Source organism: Python bivittatus, unplaced genomic scaffold (assembly GCF_059951505.1).
Source record: "Python bivittatus isolate LINGU-HERP-01145 unplaced genomic scaffold, Pbiv_v1 ctg000350_np1212, whole genome shotgun sequence".
NCBI lineage: Eukaryota > Metazoa > Chordata > Lepidosauria > Squamata > Pythonidae > Python > Python bivittatus.
In genome coordinates this window covers 34,391,523-34,416,330 of record NW_028277074.1, presented here as the reverse complement: position 1 = coordinate 34,416,330, position 24,808 = coordinate 34,391,523, and the positions used below count along the sequence as shown (strand labels likewise).

General features: G+C 36.5%; 1 protein-coding gene across 2 annotated transcripts in view; it reads left to right on the top strand.

The window, feature by feature from the left end:
* Window positions 1-22,168, top strand: part of GLRA2 (glycine receptor alpha 2) — a 127,105-nt gene extending 104,937 nt beyond the window's left edge. For both annotated transcript variants that reach the window (XM_088144432.1, XM_088144431.1), the window contains exons 8-9: window positions 2,261-2,410; window positions 21,887-22,168. In XM_088144432.1, the coding sequence (XP_088000558.1) occupies window positions 2,261-2,410; window positions 21,887-22,168 (432 nt within the window). The remainder of the gene's footprint in view (window positions 1-2,260; window positions 2,411-21,886) is intronic.
* The last annotated feature ends 2,640 nt before the right edge of the window (window positions 22,169-24,808 follow it).

Below are 24,808 nucleotides of genomic sequence, written 5' to 3'. Positions count from 1 at the left end.
GATTTATATTAATAGGCATATTTAATACAGAAACCTTTAAAATGGTATAGTTTCCTATCATCAAATTTATACAATATATTAACAACAAAATCAGGGTGATCTGAATTTTTAAAAAATGTGCTTAGGAAATATACATTAACAATTGCACAACCTGGGAGAGGATGAATGGAAGTCTCCATTTGTTCCAAATTATTTGGATATAAAATCCATTTTTTTTCAGACGGAGATCTGATTCTATTTAGAACTCCAGAACGAACAGAGTTAAATGTTCTGTGGTCCTTATCACCACCTGCCAGCATCCAAAACTGGATTGTGTTCCCTGCACCTACTATTTTCCCTTTCTCTCTTCCTTCTCCATGTAACACAACTGCTATTTATACAATAGCAACATAAATAAATAGTGTCACACTTCTGTACTCCGCAGAATGGTGTGGAGCACAGCAGTGAACCACCTACAATACTGGTCAAGAGATCTAGCTTTGATTTCTGAGAAACTAAAGGTCAGTATGATAACTGCTTCCACAAGATCTGAGAGATACAATATTTATCTTGTTGACACCAGTGGGAGTTTTGCTGATGGTTGCTATGGATGCAGGATTTCTTACCCTGGATATCATGTTTTATTTATTACATAGCAATGAAAATAACACTACATAATTTTGTTTTGCATAAATCTGTATGTCCCTCTGCTTTGGGAAGAATGTGTATACAATGTTGATTATTTAGAAAAATGCAAATGTGTGAAAGCGATTCTCTGGAATAGATATCCTTAAAGCATTTTACATCCATGCTTGTTGTGCATTGATTTTATGTTCCACCTACCCTGGAGATGGAAGAAATTGTAAGATGGATAAGATGGGCATGGCCACTTTGCATATGTGCTTACAACTCTGTAAGTCACAGATCTTAATATATGTAAAACTTGCTTCTTGTCAAACCATTCCAACTGTGAAGCCCGCATATCCAATTGCACAGTACAAGTAATAAAGTGCTACTAGACAGAACTGCTGTCTTACTATATTCGAGTTTCACCATTCTTCAGAGCAACAGGACAAGAGTTAAAATTATCCAGCTAGCGTAGCAACTGGACCTTTGAAAGGAAGAAAGGCCCAGTCAGAATTTGTTTCTGCTTTTGCCTTCGGCTTCTTTATTCGCACGAGAAGTGGTTTTGCTCAGTCTAAAAAATTGATCCTTCTGGCTTCACTTTCAATGATAAGATGACTCAGGAATGCCTTCCAGGTGGTGATGTATTCCAAATATGGTGGACGAGTATATGAGATGGAGAAGGAAAACAATAAGCCAGACCGATAACGCTATTGCAGACAATTTTTAGGGCCACAAAGAAAGCCAACTACGGCTGCATTAAAAGTGCCACAGCCCAGTCCAGGTGTCATCCATGATATTCTATTCATTTAAAGGAAGGAAGTAATCATCTCTTTGATAAAAACATAACAGAAGAAACTTCTATTTGAATGTCCATCAAAACTAAATTAATAAATATATATTTTATATATACACCTAAATTGGGTTTTTTTCCAATTTTGCTTTTATGATGTTTGTTTTTCTTCCTACCATTCTTTATCTCTTTGATGTTTTGCTGATAAAACCACTTGAATAGATTAAAAAGCAACATTTTTTCCTTCATAGCCTGAGATAACTATCTGTATCTGTACATTTGCCTTCAGTTCCATTTCATCCTAGGAGCTGCTATGACTTACTGATGATTGCATGCTACATTTGAAGACATGATGTAATGAAAACCGGTAAAGGTGACCAGTGAGACACCACAGTCAATCATATTTTATTGGAATGCAGGCCAATCAAGCTGGTTTGGGTGAAGAAGAAGGCCCATAGCTCAATGGTCAGGCACATGATTAGCATGCTGAAGATCCCAGGCTCAATACCTGGCATTTCCAATAGGAGTATCAAAATCTTGATATAGTAGTTTTTTCTGTATTCCTAAAACTGATACTCAAAGGAATGGTACAAATGAGCATCTAAGAATAGCAAAACATAATAAACAATGTAGATGTTTGAAATGTGCATGCTTCCTACTTATCTGATTAGTTCCACCAAATTCTCTGCTTTCAGAAGCAATAATAAATTGAAAAATATTCAGTGGAGCCTTTGTAGATACTGAAAACAAATATTCTGTGTACAATCTACATCTTTGTACATGTTTTCAGCCTTCTTCCCAAGCACACTGTCATTTCTCAGTGCAAGATTCCATGATTTTATTTCCTGCTTCCTTGTCTTGCAGGTATCTTATGTAAAAGCTATTGACATCTGGATGGCTGTATGTCTTCTCTTTGTCTTTGCTGCATTGCTTGAATATGCAGCAGTGAATTTTGTGTCAAGGCAGCACAAAGAATTTTTGAGGCTTCGAAGAAGGCAAAGGAGGCAACACAAGGTACCATATCCTATCTTCAGCATAATTATGATTGTTCATATATTCAGTGAAGGGAATTGAGAATTTAAAACAAATTCATTTGCTGCCTATGGTCTTTGTATCTGGCATTATACAAATGAGGACAAGCACGCCCACATTCAGTCAATATTTAGACTGAATGGTCTTTGTGTTCAAACATATGACATTTATACAATTTCAAACTAGCTTTGAATATTAGTTTCCTATTTAATGTAAATGGCTTTTCAGCACTCGTCCTCACCTGATACTTTTGACCATTATTCTGATAATGATGAAAAGGCTTAGATTCTGCTTTAGTTGCCATGGAATCGGTCACAGTGTACACTGTTTCAGCTAAGGTGTCTTTATGTAAAGGAATGGAAGGGTTACTAACAATAATCTATTTATTCAGAGTTGGTTTTGTCTTGACTTTCCTTTGATATTTACCATGCCATCATAAACTGTACTATTTCAGCTATCCATTTATTATTTCATTTGACTTTTCATAGTTAGTTCCAACTGATTTCCCTCTGAATTGCTTCCTGTGGTTCATTCTGATGTCCTTCACTAACAATGCCATTCTTTTTTGTTTGTTATTTTACCTTGTTCCATATATCATTGCATCATTTCCATTTTTATTTTATTTTTTTTGCTACTTGCTGATCAACAAATTTGAGTACAGGCATAGGCTGGGACTTTTGGAAATGAGGACATCAGTCCATTGAGTGAATGGCTTGAGGATAAAAGCACCATCAACATATGGGACAATGAATCAGAACACCAGTCCAAATTTCAGAGTAATTTGAGAGATGGACAAGAAAGGAAGAAGCTAATGTGTGCATAATGTCATAAATTGGCAATCATCAGTATTCATGGCATCATTTATACTCCAGTTCTTTGATTAGACAAAATGCTCTTCTAAGCCTCATGAACTTTGTGCATATTTCTTCTTGTGTCCTGGATTTCTCCTAAGTTTCCAATTCAATGGCAACAATGCTGTCTCATTCCGTTTGGACTGATATTGACTTCAGTAAATTTTAATTCAGTTTTACAATGCACAGATATTGAGAACATTGTGCAATATTTAGTTTGGTGGCATCAAGTCAGGCTCAATTCCTGCTGGCTACATGGACACTCACCATGTCAGTGTATCTCTAGGAGTAGCTTGTAGCTCTTTCAGTCACAGTCCTGTCATATAGTATCTTTGATTTCATTGTTTTCTTTTTTTTCCACTTGCCAAGTTTGTGTTTTTGTTTTTGCTCTATCATCTGCTCATAGCACATGTCCAAAATATTTGAATTCATCGCCTCAACAGAAGTTGGTCTTTGACTGACAGGCTGAATGAATCATTTTTCTTGCCATCCATGGTATTAACTGCCTCCAAATTAGTAATTTCTAGGTGGTTATCTTCTTTCTGTCACTCTCTCTCAATATTCAGCTTTCAGAGCTATACATTATCACTGAAAATACCATTGTTTCACAGAATACCATTGTATTCTAACCTTCATTGCATAAAAATATGCTTACCTTGATGATCTTGTAGTTGCTTTGCTCCCTAGGATTAATCTCTTCTTTAATTCTCCATCATATTGTCTATTTTAAGTAGTTGTAAGCCCAAGAAAACTACTACCTTCATTTCTTCGCTTTCAGGTGTAACTTTACTAAATATAATTGCAGACATGTCAATGAACATACTTAGCAGTGCAAGAGAAACCATGGTATTACTGCCATGCTGGGATCACAATTAAAATCTCCCTTCCAGCTGCTATTGCCCTTGGGAATGACTTATTTGCATCAGAGAAATTTCATTCCAGTATTAATACCAACTCTGGAAGGTATTATTTATTCATCATCATCATCATCATCATCATCATCATCATCATCATCATCATCATCATCATCGGCAGTTTTATATACTGCCTACTGAGGGTGGTTGGAATAGGGTATGATTTTCTTGGAAAATATTTACTCCACAGACAACATGATCTTAATTCTCATATTCAGTGTCACTTAATGTAGTTTGGTCTTCAGAAAGTAAGGAAAGTGGATTGAATTGCTAGAATTTTATGATTTCTGTTACCTATCTTGGTCCAAGAAGTTGCTGAGTCAGATAAAAATCCCACATTCCTTAACAGTTAACCAAATACTTTTAGGAATCTCTCCAGGAGAGCTTGAAGACAATATGTATCTTAGCCAAATGTTTTTCAAAGGCCACTCCCTCTAAACATAAAGATTTCATGAAATGACAAATAGCCTTTAATGTTTTGTCTTCTGTGACTTACTCATCTTTTAAAGCTATCTGTGCTCATAGCCACTGTTACATCTTATGGCTGATAATGTCATAAACTGATGATGTGGAATACTAAGAAGCTTTTCCTTTTGTGAATCCTGGATGTTCTTTATTAGAGCACTTCCACTTGCTTGCTCCTTTCTGAATTTTTTTCAGAGCTTTATAGGATAGAACAACCTCCACTGTGGCTGACACATCTAGTATATTTAGTGTCAGATATATGATAAAACACCCACACTTTTAAATAGCATCATTCACACTGAAACTATTTATTTTCCAATTATGGAGAAGGAATCTGTAAAGAAAAAAAAAAAGGTTTCATTGCTGAATTTTGGATTGGAAGGTAACTTTTGAAATGGATCAAAATGCAGTATCAAATCCCATAGTTTGTGCATAAAAGATGCTGGGATTCGTTCCTAGCAGCTCCAGCTTGGGTTGTTTTTTCAGTTGATAGATAGCAGGTGATCTTAAAACTTCTGCCTTGGAGCCCAGAGAGCTATGGCAGTCTTGTTAGATGTCGGCAGGCTAGATAAAATGAAAAAAGTCTGACTTGATGGTTCTGGAACAGCTTTTTCCAGGGTGATGCCCTCCAATTGTATTGGACATTGATTTCCATGGCTTCGTGCCAGCATGGCTAAGGCATTTGAGAATTGAAATTCATCATACCTGCAGCACACAGGTTGGCTGGCTACTCCAGAAAGAGCTGGATCCAAAGATGACTGGAAGTCAAGATCCTATTTTTATTCAATCCATTCATCTCAGATGTGTATCTTTTTGTTTACTCAGTGGAGATAGGAAAGCATCTTAGACTATAATCTAACACATGGTTTGGTACCACATCCAAAATTTGGGTTTATCTATGTATGGAATTTATATTTCAGTTTAATGAGATGCTTAAATCAGAATGGAGTCTTAATAATATGTACTCAACTAATTACAACTTATAATTTGTAATTTTAAAGGGATTCTTTAGAATTATTTACATTTTGTATTGTGAGGAAAGCATCAGGCTTGTGATCAAAACATAAAACACAGTGTGCGATGCAAACATCTTTTTATTGTTTCCCCTGAATAATTTAACAAGCTGTTGTCACATGTGGCAAGTCAAGCAGGATGCCATTTATCTCCCAAAAGACACAGCACCATCACAACACTGAGAGCCAACCTTTCACATTAGACCTGACAATGTTTATTCTGACGTTAGCACTTGTGTTGCCCAAAAATCCAGACTGGTGGCATCAAAGCAACAACAGCAGAGGGGAAAGGATTCATTGTTGTTATAAAATCATGTTCTGACTACACCCACACGAATGAAGAGCCAGCATTCTAGAAGTCAAATGTCAATTCTTCTCTGTGTTACAGAGATGACTTGTGACTTGCTGATCTATTGGTAGACCAATATAAAACAAAACGTTACATGTCCTGGACACCAAACCAAAGAAATGGAATATTCCTGGGCACATCATTGGTCTGCGCAATATAGAAAATCAGGGGAATACATCCATTACAACAATGGAAAAGAATGAGCCTATGACATCTAAAAACAAGAGAAAAATAAAGTCTCAGCAAGTTTCTTGTGTGTCAGGGTAGTTATCACACCAGTCAGTAACTATGACAAACCATTGTGGTAACTTATCTATTAGGTTAACACAGCTTTCAGGTGGCCAGGCAACAAATCCAGGCATGTATCACTCCTGCTGCATGGAATATTTCTCTTCAGGAAATATTTTTGGACCAGCAATTGCCCATTGTGTTCTAATGCACAATCATAAGGCACAAGCATCTTTTATCTTCCATGCTGACTTTTCCACATATTTATGAGTATTGCTGCAGCAAAGCTGGGTCAAACTTTTGGTTGGAAACTGTTGAGGGGCTGTTCCTGCTACTGCTTCATGCTTGAACTTACAAATTGTTAATTTGCCAATGTTCAGTCAGTTCACTGAGTTCTTAGAACAGTATTGACTCTTTTCTCCTTTTCCTCCCTTCACTCCCCAGCCCCAGAGCAACAAGAGCATATATGTGATGCAGGGCCAAATCCATCTTTCTGTTTTCCAAAGTTCTTCCTCTTCTCCAAAAAAGTATGCATGTGTGTGTATGTGTGCATGTATGTATGTATGTGTATGTATGTATATGTATTTATGTGTATATCTACCTACCTACCTACCTACCTACGGTTACTTGACTATTGCAGACAGCAATGCTGATTTGGGGTTTGTTTTATTTTAGTTACTACTACTGAGCTATTCTTAGCACATGGAAGTTTGTCCTAACATTCAACTGGAATCTGGATACTTCTTGTATTTAACATTATTCCATGTCCTGCTCCCTGCGTAATACAGAACAGTGATTGGTGTTGTTTTATGAGATATCTCTTTTATGTACTTGAAAGTGCTATCATGACTCCCCTGAGCTGCATGCTCTGAAAGTAAAACAAACCAGTCTTTCTCATTAGATTTAGTTCCTAGTTCTTCCATCTTTCACAATAGTTTTTCAACACCAGTTGCTGAAGTGTGGTGCTCAGGGGTACAATGCTGAGGAGGAGTAAAAAAGTCAAAATAGCGGTCATGCCTTCTGGATTGAAGCTCCGCATCTTTGCTTGTGTACATGATAATTTACAAAAGAAGTGGGCTTTGATCGCACACTTGTGATTGCCATCTTGACTTTTATTGACCCCACCTGTGGACGCACATGGGTGCCACCTAAAGTTACCTTTGCCTGTTTAGCTGATGATTCATATTCAGCTTGTGATCCAAGATCCATTTTATTTGTACTCTTAGCAATATCTCTGCATTTGATTTCATTTTCCTAAGCAAAAAATTCTTAGGAAACTTAGGAAATGATAACTTTTCAAATTAAATGAGAATGGTAGGAAAAAAATACAAAATAAACTTCTAGCACAGTACTAGCCATATTGACAACTCATATAATTGGAAAGAAGACAACATAAAACCAGTGATCGCTCCTTTCTTGCATTTCATCTGTAAGCATACCCATTCCCTAAACTGTTCAACATATTTATAAATGCTTTTGAGTTAGAAAATGTGATCATCAAGTTTTCAGGGGACACAAAGATAAGGAAGATAGCAGAAACCTTACAAGACAGTATCAAGACTCAGGAGGATCTTGACAAAGAAGAATATTGGGCAAAGCCCAGCAAGATAAATCTCAACAAAGAAAAATGAGGGGTCCTACATTTAGAAAGGAACAATCAAAGCCATGAGTTGGAAGGGAGGACCATACTGGGCAGTGGACAGCAGTACAGGTGAAAAAGATATGGGTCCTTTGGTGGGTCACAAGCTGAACAAGAGCCAGCAGTGTGATGTAGCTGCAGAAAATTGCAGTCATAGGCTGCATCAAAAGAAGCACAGTAGCAAGATCAAAAAAGTTATTGCTTCTCCCTATTCTGCACTGGTCAGACTGCAACTAGAATATTCTATCCAGTTCTGGGCACCTATAGGAAGGACACTGACAAATTGGAGCATATCCAGTGGAAAGCGACCAGTTCTGGAAGGGTGGAAACCCCCTATAATGAATAGTTGGAGGTATTGGGAATGTTCAGCTTGGAAAAGACTGTGGAGCTGTCTTCAGGTATTTGAAGGCCTGTCATATAGAAAATGGGGTAGAATTGTTCATGAATTCCTGAAAACAGGACAATAAATTTAAATTAACAAGTAAGCAGATTTTGGCTGGACATCAGGAAAGGTTTTCTAACATCAAGAGCTGTTCAACAGGGGAGGAGGTTACACTGGGAGGCGGTGGACTCTCTTTGGCTGGAGGTGTTTAAATAGTGGTTGGAAGAAAGATAGTAGTGCATTCCTGCACCGAACAGGGGACTGGAAGAGATCTCCAAGATTCTTCCCAACCCTTCAGTCTATGATTCTAAACCCAGATTTGTCTTAAAAAAATTGTTTACTTCTATCCCAAGTAGAAATATTGTATACTTCTTGAATCTCTGCATACACACTTTGTGGTAATGGTAAAATGTTACTTGTATGGGTATATAACGAGAGCCAGTCTGGTACAGTGCTTAAGGCATCAGGCTAGGAACCAGGAGACTATGAGTTCTAGTCCTGCCTTAGGCATGAACCTAGCTGGGTGGCCTTGGGCCAGTCACTCTCTCTAGGCCCTAGAATGGAGGCAATGGCAAACCACTTCTGAAATCTTGCCAAGAAAACTGCAGGGATATGTCCAGGCAGTTGCCAGGAGTCAACACTGACTTGAAGGCATTAAAAAAACAAAAACAAACTGGTATATAACATGCCATATCATATGAATAGTGAGATACTTGAGGCAAGGTCCTTTTTGCTTAATTATTTTTAGCACTCATAATGCAAACTCAATTGTGTAAAAGAAAACTCTTTATCTAAATGGTGTTCTGATTTCCCCTCTCTTTGACTTGTTGTTTGTTTAACAGAAGAAAGAGAAATTAGTTTCACTGCATACTGTATGAATACTCCAGAAATATGCTGCCTGTTTTTCTCTCCAACGCAAGCCTAAGGACACTCTGCAGGACTAGTGTTCCTCCAAATTAAAGCACTCTGACTAACTTAGTACTATATTTGGTAGAATATATTCACATGGAACTTTTCAGAGTCCCAGGTGTAATGGTTACAGTGTTGGACGAGGAGAAGACCCAGGCGCTAGTCCTTCCTTTGGCAGGGAAGACACTTTGGTGACCTTAGCCTTAGCCTCATGTCCTCTCAGCCCAAATCAGCATTAGGCTTTGCAACAAGCTGGCTGAAAAACAAACGTGTAAGGCATTGATAAGCTTTGTGTAAGAACTAAGCGAGCAAAATCAAGCAGAGCAGGCAACTATGCAGAACAAGCACTAAGAAGAAAAACAAGATATTTACATGGAACTTTTCAATGTTTAAGGGAAAGAGCACAGCTTCTCCATTTGTACATCTCTCTCTCTTTTTCCCCCATGTGTATATATTCTATTGGAAACAAAACCCTTTTTTTCTTGCAGGTAAGCACAATTAAGCACAACTGGAAATTAAACAGTTAATAATCTTGCAACATAACCTATGAAGATTCTGATGAGATTCACATGTTATGATGGATTTGGAAGTCACAGCTTTAGCATTACATGATTTCCATTATTCTAAACAACATGTGCTTTTAGAGTATTTGTGCAGACAGATATTCCACAATTCATTGACAATCACTTTCTATAGATTGAATTCATAGTTTTCTGCCTGATGTGTACCGGCATATTCACAAAACTGTAAATTTAGGCTCCTTTAGTAGTTATGCAGATACAAATTGAAAAGCTTTTTAGTACTCAATAATTTCATGTACATATGACTGATGGATTTCTTCCTGTTCCTTTGTGAATAATGAAATCACTGAAACTGGATGTCATGTCCAACAGTAGATCATGATATCACATGGGGCTTAGCACTGTCTTGATAGGTTATGTTGCACAGATATTATGCATTTAGTTTTTAATTGCTAGGAAAGCATGACTGGAAATTCAGATGCACTTAATATTGTCATCTGAAGCTGAAGAGGTTTTTTTAAAATTAAGAAATTTGAATGCTTTTTTCAACAGCAGCAAGAAGAGATGTTACAAGGCAATGTAATGTGAGATGTTATCTTTCTCAGTTACCCAAATGCAGAAACAAAAGATAGAGTGGTGGGAGTTGAACTCTCCTGATGCAACATCATTTGTTCCAACTTTATGGCCAAACCTCCAGAGCCCATCCTCTTCTATAAAGCAGTCCTCCGAAGACCACATTTCAGAAGGGCGTTCAGAGATTCTACCCTGATAAATCCTGTATTATAATGGCTTGCTTGGTAAATTCTGGCACAGAATCCTAACCACCACTGTCTTTCCCCAACACCCTCAATTTTTCAACTGTCATAAATATATATACACAAGTATCTCATACACAAGATCATGATGATAATAATATTATTGTTTAAAAGTACTTAACAATAATTAATAAAATCAACATTAACATACCTATGGAAAGTTTAAAAATCATTTCAGATCTGAAGTTTCTTTAAAAAGTGGGGAAGCCCGGAAACCTTCCTCCTTGTTATCTAGTTTTCTATTCGTTTTCTGGGAAAATCTACATTCTGCTCCAGCCTCAGCAATGGAACCTCATTGGGCGAGTCTGAATCAGTCATTACCTCTCAGCCCAAAGCACCTCACAGGGTGGTTGATGTGGGGCTGAAATTGGAGGAGGAAGTGCTATGCCAGGTGAGATAGAAATCTAAAGAAATAGTTGATTATATTTTGAATAGGGTATTATTCAATCATAGGAAACCAACCTTCCAGCCAAATGTAATAAAGCACTGAGTGTAACATCTCCCTGAACAACATCTTTCAAAAGCAATTTGAACAAGGTTTTTGGAACATGGTGGTTTGCAATTGCATTACCAAGCTCAGCTTGAGTTAGAACAAGAAAGTACCTGTTGATCAAGATTGTTTTAGATCTAAAATATTTTCAGAACTTGGAATGCAATTTGCAGACTTTTCAGGAATCTGTGGTAGGTTGCCTCAATATCCCAAAACCAAAATGCTGCAGCCAATTTCCTGCTTCATCTTGCATATCTGTTTTGCACAATTTTGTACATCTCACCTAACAGTAGACTGTTGCACAGCAGGGGACAACTGCTTTAATGACAACAGCAACAACTTAGAACTAGTGCCTGATTGATTATTTATAGGAAACGGGTTGTCCTTCAGTCGATTGGATCTGACGTACAATTTGCTTATAAGCAGCAGGGAATTCATCACAACTGTAATTTGCTATTTTCCTAATAATGAAAATAGCCCACCTGCCAAGTGCAAATACTCCAGTTTTTGGTTTTTTTGCTTGTGGTTGTGTGTTGTTGTTTTGTGCCTTGAAAATAGGACAAGAGCAATTGATAAAGACTCAGAAAACAAATCACACATTTATTTTTAAGGTCAATAGAAATAGGTTTTAAAAACATATCCTTTAATTTAATAATCCTTTAATACACACAGCATTTACCAGGTAGAGTTATCTTTTTTCAGTTTCCAAGTCTTTATTTTTGATCATTTTATTAATTTGTTTCTATTGTTATCTTGTAGGCAGTTAGGGTTTTCCCCCCCCCTATTTTTACAGTTAATTTCCTTCCTTAACCCAGCATTCTCCAATTAACAAGGAATTCTAGGGGTCGGTAGGCCAAACATAATAAATTTTGCACCAAGTTCTCTCTGCACATTCATTTTTTGTCGTTTTCTTGTTCTTCTAATACCATCTGAAATTTGGAATGTGGAGTATGTGAAAATGATCCTGAAGTTGCTCTCCAACCTTAAATACATGCATTTAAATAAAATTTGATTGCTTTACTGCGGTTTTTTAAAATTGCAGGCTTAAATTGATAAATAAGAATGGTGGCTGCAATAGATCATTGTGCAGATCTATGTAATGTTGGATTTGTCTACAAACCTCTGATGTTTTCAGTATGGGTATAAAGGATAGAGGCCCACACTTTTAGTTATCTCTGGAGGAACAGTATATTGCTTTAGCAATGCCTTTAGCAAGCCATGGTAATCTTATCATACAAATGCCATGATTATATACTTGTATCATAGCATCCAATGCAAGTATGTAAGTCACAGCATTCATCTGGTGATATCATCATCCATGTATCATCACTGGCAGACACTCATATTTACATCAGTTCTGAGTTTCAGTAATGCTTTTGCTCAAAAATACAACTTACAGGGTCTAGAGTAAAGCCCATTCTGAAACTGTACAGAGTTCTGATACTGAAAGGCCTTTATGGCAGCAATGGGGCTTTTTCCCCTCCCTCACTGGGCTTTCCCTACAACTACTTACTGTGGAGATGGCATATAATCCAAGCACAATAAGTGCATGAAGAAGAGAGCAGGATGATGCCTTTACGGTCTTTGCCTCCATTCTTCATTTTGCACAATACAATATTATGTGCGTATAAGTTCTAGACCTAATTTATATAAACCCATATGTGAATAGACTCAGTAATGAATGCCTGACAGATATAGGGAGTAGAAATATTGGACATTACCCATTTCCACATATTTATTATCCCCAGAGGACAGATCTTCAACACAAGAACATCCAGAAGCAAGTCTATGATTTTCAACAATAAGTTATGGGTTTGTAATATCTGATTTATCTTTCTTCTAAGAGCTGATTAACATAAATCGATATCTCTCTATATATTTAAAGCTACTGTATATATTAGATATGGTCTTACTATTATCTTACTATCATTCCTTAAACATAGGACATATGATTGCAAAAGGATTCAGGGTTTTATTGGGAACCCTTTCTCTCTGCCTCTCTATAAATATAATTTGGACAGATTTTTTCCAGACGTGTCCTGAGAATCTTCTGGATGGACGATGTTTCATCTTTCATAATGCTTGACAAAGGGGAAGAATTTAGCTGCTGTTTGTAGTTATTCTGTGTTAAATAATTATTCCCCTTTTAAATTACCCCATTCATTGGGGGAGGAGTGACTTTAAAGTCAAGCAATATGCAAAGGAGAGGGACACAACAAAGGGAAAGAAAGAAGAAGAAGCAAGTTGGAGATAGTAAGAACTCAAGCACCTGACCTTGTTGCTGACTGGCGATCTTTGATATATATATTTTTTCTTTTACTTTTAAGAAAAAGTATGCCCACACACTGAAGGCCCAAGGGCTTGTGATTCATCTTCTTTGTTCTTTTGTCTTCTTACAATTATAATGTTGCATGGTCATGTGAACATTTGCAGACGAACGGTGATGAATAAGTGAAGATTTTGCTCACTTTTTGTTTATAACAACAAAGGCAAGGGTGTATCAAGAGAGGCTCTCCTCTGGGAATTCAAATTCTCTTTGTGAAAAAGGCAAGGTAGGGGAAGGATGCTGTTTTCACAGAAAATAAAAACTAACAACCATCTCTCCTTTCTTCTCTTCAGCCCTCATGGCCCCCCTTTCTATTGTACTCCCTCCACCTTGGAGAGAGTACTTCAATTTTGGAATACAGCATCATTACTGGATACAACATACTGTATCCTCTATTTTTGTAGCATATTACAAATATGTAAACATATTAACATATTGTACACTACTATCTATTCTTGTACTGTGTGGGTATGGATGGAGATGACAACAATTACAGTACTGTATATGTATTCCCAAGAATACTCCTATGTAGCTATCTTGTAACAGAGAATCCATGGCAGAATGCTGACATGAGTAACTATTCTTAACCCACGTGAGCAAGGTTGGCCTTCCCATTAAGGAAAGACAGAGCTAGCAGATGTCATAAAAGGATTTTGGATAAGATGAGAAGACTGTATATTGCTAGTGGTCTTCACTTACTATGTTTGTGCTTTAACCGCTAGAGATGGCAAATGGTGTTTGTTGGACTATCTGCCTCATATATCAACTTAGCTTACTTTCTGAGTTCTATACCCCTTGTCTTGGCTCAGATGGAGATGACTATTGCCTGCACTGCTGGAGGCAGAAAATATCTTAGTCTAGTGGAAATTCCAGGCAAGTGGAATTTTGCCTTAATAATTTGTTTGTGAGATCAGCTCCTTTACATAGTTTGCATTGGTTTTATTCACATTAATGCACAAGCAAAAATAAAATTACAATTATTGTATGATTGTATAATTGCATATTCATCATTGCTATTATACATCTCCCTCAAAAGCAGGGCTGTTAATAATGTTACAGTGGACTTTTACCCCAGCTTGAAGGAAACAGGCTGTATTATTATTTTTCAGTGCTAGACTGGAAGTAGGTTTATCTCTGCTGAGTGTATGCTAGGTATGTCATCTTTTAGCTATGTCCTGCTTTTACAAATGTGTGAGATAATTCAGCTTTCACACTGGTTGTGCAATTACCCAGCAGCTGCTCTGTCTCTTCAATATGGCAAGGTTGATCCAGACTGCTGTTGTTTATATGTAGGCAAATTGACTCAACATCAAGGTTAATGAATTATTTGGTGACTGTCTAAAACAGCTACATCATTAATTTTACTAGGTAAAACGTAATGCCCAAAAAGGAAGGTAATGAGAGGAAGGGAGGGAAAAGGGGAAAGATTTTTCACAAGATGGCAAGGCATATTGTGAAGCAAGGCAAGAGCAAAGGAACAAAGATGAATTGAATAAGATAATTTCATTGTGGACACATTCCAAGGCCAACTGCAGGTCAAATGATGGAAAATGAAAACAAAATGCCACTGTCCTAATTTGCCTGCCAGTTGAAATTCAATAGAAGCCATTTTATCTGATCTCATATATGAAGTCTTCAGTACACCTGAATAATTTTATTCTGAGTCCAGCCAACTGGGACTGATCTGGGCTGTAATCAAACACATATAAAAAGCATCTGGTTGCATAATACTAAAGTATTGTCAATCTTGGGAGCCTTGGTTAAGTTGCTGTCTTCCAACCTAATTAGTCTCACTAGACAAACAGATCTTTCACTGATATAAACCAGCAGACTTCAGAAAAGTAGCCATGGAAACTGCCTGAGCTTTCATTGTTAATATTGAACCTGAACCTATACTTGGGCTACACATCTATTCCATCAGATAAAGGCTATCTCCACAGTTTTTGGAAAAGAGAACTGTTTGTCCCCAATACTTTCATTTTTAGAATTCAACAGCAATTATTGATTCTCATGCAGGACCTTACTGCACTGAGACAATAGTACAAGGTTTTCAGACCTTTCCCATTTTAGATAATACAGAAAAGTTGAATCATCTAGAGTTGAATATCTTCAGCATATTGATTACATTTCGTTCCAGTTCTCCTGATGGCCACTCCCAATGGCTTCAACTCTGGATGGATTAAACCCTTGTGGGATCTAAATTAATTTCTGTGAAGCCAAGATACAGTCACCCTATGCCATCTTTTGGATGCCATTGTATAGGAACCTACAGTACATCAAATTCTAAGCCCATTGAGCTATTCTCAAGGGATTCCATGGCCACTGAAACATCAAAGAGGATCAACAAAATTGCACTGTCTTATCTCTCCCAATAAAAGCAACCATCAGAGTGATCCAAGTTGACTAACTTTCAATAGTTAGTGAATAGTTAGTTTCAATGTGATCAAGGCAGAGTAACTTTGAATAGGTCCAAATAATCAGTTTCTTAAATAATTTCATAGTCTGAACACCCATCGCTATCTCAAGCACCTTCCCTAAGAAAGGATTTGACGAGGTATCTATGTCTTGTCTTCAGATTGCAGCACTATGGGTATCAAAATGCCTATTGGACACCTCCCATCCCTTTGGCACCTTTAACCATCCAAAATAATTTTAAAAATCACTGACATCTTATATTTTTGATGATCTCATGAGATTTTGTGTGATACTGATGGCCTTCCATGAGACCTATTCAATTTACTTATTTAAACAATATTATGCAATAGTTCCTATGGGTAAAAAAGATTGCCAACCCTTGTTTTAGACTATTTAACAATCTCAGTTTCTATACAACTTTCATTATGGTGCTTTAAAGACAGTGATTTTTTTCCTTTAGATATCAAGCAACTAATAGCTCTTATTTCTCTCTTTTTATGCCCACCCACATACACACATATTGTATTTATATGTTACATCTCTACTATAGTGATGTGATGAGAATCAATAGTATAGTTCTCTAAACTGCAGGCATAAGAACACCACACTTTTATGTGTTTGAGGTAAGTCATTATTCTTGACCCAGAAAATGTTGTCTAGATTACTTACTGTGAAGAAAGAATGCATAAGCTGTTACAAAACAGTGGGTATTTTATGTATAGGCTCCATGAATTACTCTCCTGCTAGAGGCTCTTATTTTATTGTCACTAAATGCATGCAATTCATCTTTGTGTTGCCTACCTTTCTTATTTATTTCTTGAGTTCCATTTTTTTTTCTTACAGCTGTTGCCATAGCCTCTTAAAACAAACATATTTTATTTTGCTCTTTTGTAGTAGTGGCATACTTTATTCTTCCTTCCCATATGGTATTTTGTGTTAGATTTTCTTGAGTTACTTTAAGGAAGTTTGCAATTATTGGGTCTACATTTGATGCCTTGCCCTACGTGAAACGTTCTCTTCCAGAATTAAATGTTATCTTCCAGTGCACTTTTTCATATGATATAACCAATGTGGCTTTTTCTGTGTGGTCTGTTACTATGACCTAATTTAATTAACTGAGAAGATAATAAAGAATATATACATGGAAATGGTTCCTGGAGATTGCTAATAAAACAACAGTATGGAATTTCAGCCACTTGATCTTTAAAAAAGATAAAATTAAAATGGGGAATGAATGGGGGCATTAAGGTTGATTTGTCCCTTGTACAGCATGAAGTGAAATAGTCATGAGATTGTTTTAAAACACATGGCCAAGTCCTGATTCTCCCTCCCAGATTTTGTTGCCAAAAAGCATTGTGAAGTTTTATATGGTTAAATTGAACAATAACCTCTTAATTAGCACTATATATACAGATGCCACCCCATTATGATAATCTCTGACGGTTGCTACAGGTAACTGGAAGTGAAATCTCCTTCCAACCCATGCCTTATACTGTGTGAGCCTGGCAAGGAGGAAGCTGCCATTGCTATCAACTCATTCTTGCTACATATCCTTGTTTTTCTGTATCACAGAAAACAAAGCAATTGTTACACTGGATATGCTCCCACTTCCCCCCCCCCCTTTCTGTCACTCTCTTCCAAGCAGCATTTTCTATAGTCTGCAGATGGTAGGAGGAAAGGTGGCCATCATAACAGAGAACAAAGAAACAACAAAACCTGTTGTCTCTGATTAACAATTAGCCATATTGCAAGCATAAATTATAGATGTATCCCTGTAACAACTTCTTATTTATATCTGCTCCATAGTTCTACTTTCTCTGCATGACCTATCTTTCTGGAGCTTTTTGGCTTTCATATAGCAGTGGAGTTCCTTTGCAAACATGTCATCGCAATTATAAGTCACTCTAGGTTGGACATCTACTGTAGGTGCTAAGAGGAATTTAGAAGATCTTCAGTTAAGAAGATAATCAAAATCATAAAAGAAATTTGCTGGTACAGTTCAAAGCCTATCTAAATTTCATTGGTGTTAAATTATCCATATCATCATGGCTAACGTGGCATAGGCTTTCAATTCATAACTTTTGGAACAGTTTCAAAGTCTTCCACCGAAAACCGATGGAAAATGTATACTTCTTTCATAGGTGATGATGAAGCTAAGAACAAAGTCACTTTCCAAATTCATAAGGCCCATGTGAAAATAAAGGATTTGCACTATGGAGGAAAGATGCAGCTAGTAAACTAAGTTAAAACGATAGGTTTTGCATGAAAATCTTGCTGCCTGTTAATTTTTAATGCCAATTTCAGTATACCATTTTGCTCATTTGAAGCAACAGGATGCTGGATTTGACAGGGACATAAATTTAGCAATAGAAAGAATACACACACACAACCTTATCCTTCAGAGGGACCCACAAGTGGCCATTTGAATTAATGAGGTGATTGGAAGATTACAGCAGCAGCAATCAATGTTATTGATGAGCTCTTTTCTGCAAGAGATGATGGTAACTAAAAAAAAATCTCACATATTGGGAGATAAGTTGCTTATCTGTTGAACATGTGTTCCTTACAAGTGGTATACTGCTTCAAGTTTAGCCAGGCAGAAAAAAAAGGAGAGCGGGGGAGAGATTCAATCAGTCTATGTTTCAGTACAATTACCCAATGTGAATTCAAACATTTATAATACAGGAAACATGTAAACTGCAATACAGTTATGTGCTGGCATCCGAATTTTTCTCAAATTTGTAATGTAACTAAAAATATGAGTACAAAAATACATATATATTGTGGGGAAATGCACATAGAAATGTATGTATTAAAGGAAAATACCATTGTGAAGCTGAGGAAGCTCTTTCTTTGAACAGTGGTAAAACTTTGAAAAAACCAGTAGGAAAGGTGACGTGCAGCTTTTGGCCCCGTGGCTGTGACACCTCAAAACAGCTGAAGTTTGGCAACAATTTTTGATGGCATTCATTTTGTAGATCTTTAACACACACACACACACACGGCCAACATCATTATTTTGCTCCTATGGGAAAAAAATGCCCCCTCAGAGTGACAAAATCCTGGCCAAAAATGTCACTGGTGATGTTCATGCACCCTCTGAAGGCTCCTGAGATGGAAAAGAATAGAAATGTGGCCCTCAGTCTCCCAACATTTGCCTGACTCTGTTTCACATTATACAGATGCCATATATCAGCCAGGTCCTTACTGTGAAAATGCCTTTAGATATCAGATCTAAATGAATTCTTTTTTTTTTTTAGCAAGTTTTTAAGAATGTGTTTTATTATATTGTTCTAAGACATAAGTACAGTAATACATTATATTATTTTAATACCATGATTCTTTGGAGTCCTTGGGGTTCTCTGCAATCCACCCAGAAATCATCTCCATTTCATTGAATGGAAGCCACACAGGAACTTAGTGTGGCTTCTGTTTCATTCATTTCAGTGAGCTGTCCCTTATATTGAGAACCTTATGGCGGATTGTGCTCCTACTTCAGTACTGATATGATAAAACACATTTCCTATTCTGTGCTGACATATATTGAAACATAATAGATGTCCTCCTTTGTCCTTTGGCAAAAAAAATCATGTTTGTATTTTTGTCCTTGAAATTCAATTAAGCCCTGTACTTGCTGAAGTTGCTTGCTCTCCATAGCAGTTCAAATGTAAAGAAATGAAATATAAAATAGAGTGCTTTGAATGCACTCAGTTCAAAGTCACCATTTTTTCTGAAACTGAGTCAATATTGAGAGTAAGTCATTTTATTTTGGACTGCAGTACCGGGGGGACTGTAGTGAAATAATGATGTGCAGTCTGTAAGAATTAGCTTGATAACTGAAGCAATCTTTCCAAACCTGTTTTACAGGTGGATTTCAATTTCAGCCATTCTGAACAATTGATTGTGATGGATGACAATTAGGACTTGTAGATGCCAGGATATGAAATCATATTTTGTATGCCTCAAAATAGGAGGTACATGGAGGAAATAATTATGATTTACACAGCAGGTCCATATAGGATTACATAATACCATACATTGGGAAGGGAAGGAAAAAATCAAGATGCACATTGTTAGTTGCAACAGTAACTGGCAATACCAAATAGTTTGTGAATTGAGTGCCCCCCCCCCCGTGGAATGGGATATTATTCGGGATTAAGGATGGATGCATCCATAAAATAATTGCTACGACACATTGTGTAAGAGGCAGATTCTGCTCATATTCAAATGATTGGAAAATATGTACTGCTGAAACTGGTAGGTAGAATGGCTTGCTCAGAATGGCTTGCTACTGGCAATCACTAATTACCATGGCCTCAGTATCTGAACCGATCCTAGACTTCAGGAATTTGTGCCCAGATTGTAATGAGCTCTTACCCCCTATTTTCCACTGTTACAACTACCTTGCATTTCTGTGACTTGCAAACTAGTAACAAGACCTCTGCTGTGCCCCAAAACAAGGGTGGGGAGCCTCTACTCCAAGGGGGGCATATACCTCTTAAGAAAAACGGTAGAGCTCAGCCAAAGCTAGACAGCGAAGTCCTAGTGTTTAAAAGTGCTCCCTGCTGCACTTTTTGGTCTCCCTCCAGTAGCTCCTTGTCATTCAAAATGAAAATGTGAAATATAGACCATTCCTGTCACACTCCTGTACTATACACATCAGTCTGAAAGTTTGTAGACTATATATATATATAAAATAGTAATATATATATATTACTATAATATATATATAATAGTAATATATATATTGCTATATATATATTATAGTAATATATATTACTATATATATATTATAGTAATATATATATTACTATATATATATATTATAGTAATATATATATATTACTATATATATATATATATTATAGTAATATATATATATTACTATATATTATATATATATATTATTAGTACCAGATATAAAACATATTGTCTGCACATCAATAAGGGTAACAGTTGGGCATGAAAACCTGATTTTTTTAATGCACAGAAGCATTCAAAATATAGCCTGTAGTAAGGTAATATATTCAAAACTATAATTATGTCAATTTACTACCTCCTTTTTCTTAATGGGTAGAATAACTATTAAAATTCTCCTTTATTTCTTCACTAGAGGGAGGTTTTATAAGCAGGTGTATGTATCTTTAACAGAATATTTCCAAAGTCCCTACCAAAGTATAATGCCCAGAATTACTGTGGATAAAGGAAGAAGTAAAACTGTTCTACTGGTATAATACTCATTTGTTTAAACTACAAAATATGCACTAGAGAATTTTCAGAACTCATAATAGTTTTTTAATGCAGAGGAAGGAGGTGATAGAAAGTTATGTTAGCTTTTATAATCTATTTTTTTCTAGACCACCATTAGTAATTCATTTAATCAGGAACTTCAGTCTACCCCAAGGAAAGCAGATGCTCATCGTACTTGGGAAAGCTAAAGAAGTCAGAAGAGTAATTCATGTAATAAGCTATTATCATACCTGAGAACATGCAAATAAATTTAAAACATAAAATATGGACTCCTAAGAATCTTTATTTCTTTAATTAATCTTTTGACCTGGAATTGCCTGCCTTCTGCATGTTAAAAAGAAAGTGACTTGGGAACACTGCTTCATCAAATTCTTAGAAAACTGTAATTAAAGGTTTAGAAGGGAACTCTATACATTCCAGATTTACCATAGTACTTTAATTTTTATATAAACCAGTTACCATTTGAGAAGGAAAAAAATGTTCCAGAAAGAATTATTTTACACTCAGATTTGCACCTTTATGTGGAATTTGTTCATCATTATCATAAGATCTGTTTCTAGCTACATTTTATATTAATCAAGACATATATGAAAAATACCTGTACATTTACAGCACAAATATAGGGAGGGCTATTGGGTCTGGGCTACCATTCCTTATTCCACTGGCACTCAGGAAGAAGCCAATATAGTTTGAAGACATCTGTCTGTTCCTTTATCAAAAATAGATTAGTCTTATCAAAGCAATGGGATTTCATAAAGCCATGCTGTGGCACAACCTTAAAACCCAGTCTTCTCAACCCTGCAGAACATCTTAGGAGCAAAAAACATAAAATGGAATTTAGCCAGATTGACTGCTTTCGTTATTGCTCTTCTTGTTTTCTTACTTCTTCAGGAAGAAGATGCAGCTCGTGACAGCCGGTTTAACTTTGGTGGCTATGGGATGGGGCACTGCCTGCAGGTCAAGGATGGGACCACCGTTAAAGCCACCCCCCCCAATCCTCCACCACCTCCCGTGCCAAAAGATTCAGATTCCATCAAAAAGAAATTTGTGGACCGTGCCAAAAGGATTGATACAATATCCCGAGCTGCATTCCCACTTGCCTTTCTCATCTTCAACATATTTTACTGGATCACATACAAAATTATACGTCATGAGGATATTCACAAAAAATAATTCTTTGCGAGCTGGGATTTCTAGCCAAAGTGACTTCCTTGTAAATAGTGAAGTGTCTTTTCTGTCCTTGGCACTGAAGGTTTGTTGTCTTGTGATGCTAAACAAGTAAGGGGGGAACAGTAACCATTGCACAAAACAAGATACATTGATAAGATTGCAAAATGGGGAGGTACTCTCTACGTGGTTCTTCCAGTACTCTTGCCAAGATCACATCCAAGCAGGGCACATTTGTTCCAAGTTGTCAGTGTCTTTCAGCTCTATTTAAGGAATTCTTAAAAGCGTATGTCATGGGATGGTCTGTAATGGCTGCACTGCAGTGAGTTTTAAGAGGACCAAATTTTTTTTCAGGTAACACTGCCTTCCTTTAGGAAACAAATATCTACTAAGCTACATTCCATTAATGTCTCTAGTTAATTATTAGCCCAGAAGTCCCTTTGTCAATGGTAAATTATTTCTACCAACAGGGCATGGGAAGAAGAGCTTTATACTTTAATATCTTTATGGGTGTACATTTTAATATTCTTGCTTTTTTTAGAACTGAGGTCCAACTTGTACAGGCTGTGATTAATTTCACTGCTTGCAACTGTAGAAATGGCCTGTACTATGGATAATTTTCTTGTTTTAGGATGGTGCACTCATTTCAATTTAGTTAGTTAGTTTTTTTTTAATTAACTACATGCAGCATTAGGTACCGAACTGTACTTTACCTATCATAATTCATACATCACACTGTTGATTAAGAACCTGTGTCCAAGAGTAGCGCAGTTTAGCATTGAATTTCTAATACTGATCTCCTTGTAGTTGCAAGTTGATAGCTCTGTAGGTAAACATGATTGTTTACAGACCTTGAATTTATATCTTTACTAAAAAAAAAAAAAGGTGGCTATCATTTTAAATATCATTAACTTACTAAAGAGTTTTAAACTGTACTGTGATTTTCATAACCTGTTAACCTTTTGGTGCCAGCGCTATGTGGTCTAAATCCTTGCTATGTGTTTTAAAGTACATATTTAAAAAAAAAAATCAATTTAAAAGAGCAAACAGAAAATGGAGGTATTTTTGCTTACCCAGAAAAAGACAACCTGTAATATTTAAAACAAAGCAAACATTAAGATTTTACATTGCTGTAAAAACAATTTATTACAGAAAAGGTAATTGTTCAATTTCAATAAAGCTAAGTGTATAATTGATTTTTGTTCATTATTCTTTCCTACTCTGCAGTCCCCAGATGATCATGCTTCAGGTCAGCTGTAATTTTGTTAGTATGGATTTTGGTATTTAAATTTTAACTTTCATGTGTTGATACCTTATAAGTCACTTGGAATCTTTGGAATGGAGTGACATATAAACCAAGGTAATACATAAATTGCTGTTTTTCTCATTGCAAGATAGTAATACAACGTACAAACCATCAGAGGTACAAATACAAGAAAACTTCTCACTGTCTTACAAAAGGCTTTTTCGTATAGAAAAGTACAAACTGAAAAAAAAAATGCATAGCTTATTAATTGGTATAACAGTACCAAAGAAACCTGGGATTATAGTTGTTGAAAAGCCTTTACTGCCTGAAATGTGTACTTAAAACTCAGTTTTTATATGGGAAGTATTAGTAATAATTCTTGGACAGCTGGGGAAGGGTATTTATTCTTTTCTTACTGTTTTGTATTCAAACAGTCTTGTTCAGACCCTACCTTTTATTAAAGCTGTTACCATCGATTGCAACAAATGAAATTTATTACCAGCCAAATAACAATATATTTATTTCAAATTAAATGTGTTCATTCATTACCCTACTTCTCAATACTCTGCTGGTTAATGATTCATTGATAAATGCTTATAAACAAGTCGAATAATTATTTAAGTGAAATGTTAGCATCAAGATTCTTTGACTTTTTGGCAATGTGCCTTCAAAAACACAGTATGGAATAAAAATTTGGGTAGTCATGAGTGTAGTGGATTTAGTTGAGATAATACTGGGGGCTGGCGGGACTAAGCACCCATCAAAGGTCTCAGCATCAGCAGAGGGGATACTCAGAACACTCTGCTGTTCAGACTCACTCTTGTTAACTGGCTGAGCAACAGTAAGAACCATGTCCTCCTGAGAAGCCACCACAATTACAACGAGGAACATGGGAACCCTGTTGGGGCTATCACACCCTAAGAATCGCAAAACAAAATGCATTTGTGATAGCAGGAGTATCATATTTCAACTCTAAAACTCTGGATGTTGAGAGTTTTCAGTCTTTCTTTGCTGCTCTCTGGATTTTTGCAGCCCAGGTATAGTAGCTGGATTAATGGGCAATCAGAAGTTGGGAATCTTTCCCTTGAAAACAGGAAAGGGATTCCCAGAAGAAAAGGAAGAAGAAATATCCTCTGAGAAACCTAAGTACATAAACACTCTCTTGAAAGAACAGGCCTTGATGGAAGCAAAAGAAAGACAGGTGATGCAGCCAACTTCAGAATTCACTTGCAGGAAGCAGCAGTGCTCAGTGAAATACTATAATGATCAGAGACTCTTCTCTATAGATAAGCTAGGATTGAAACTCCTAGAATTCCTTAGCCAGCATGGCCTCCAGCTAGGAATTCTGGGATTTTCAGTTAAAACATACCTGGACGACATCAGGTCGGTGGAAGTGTTTG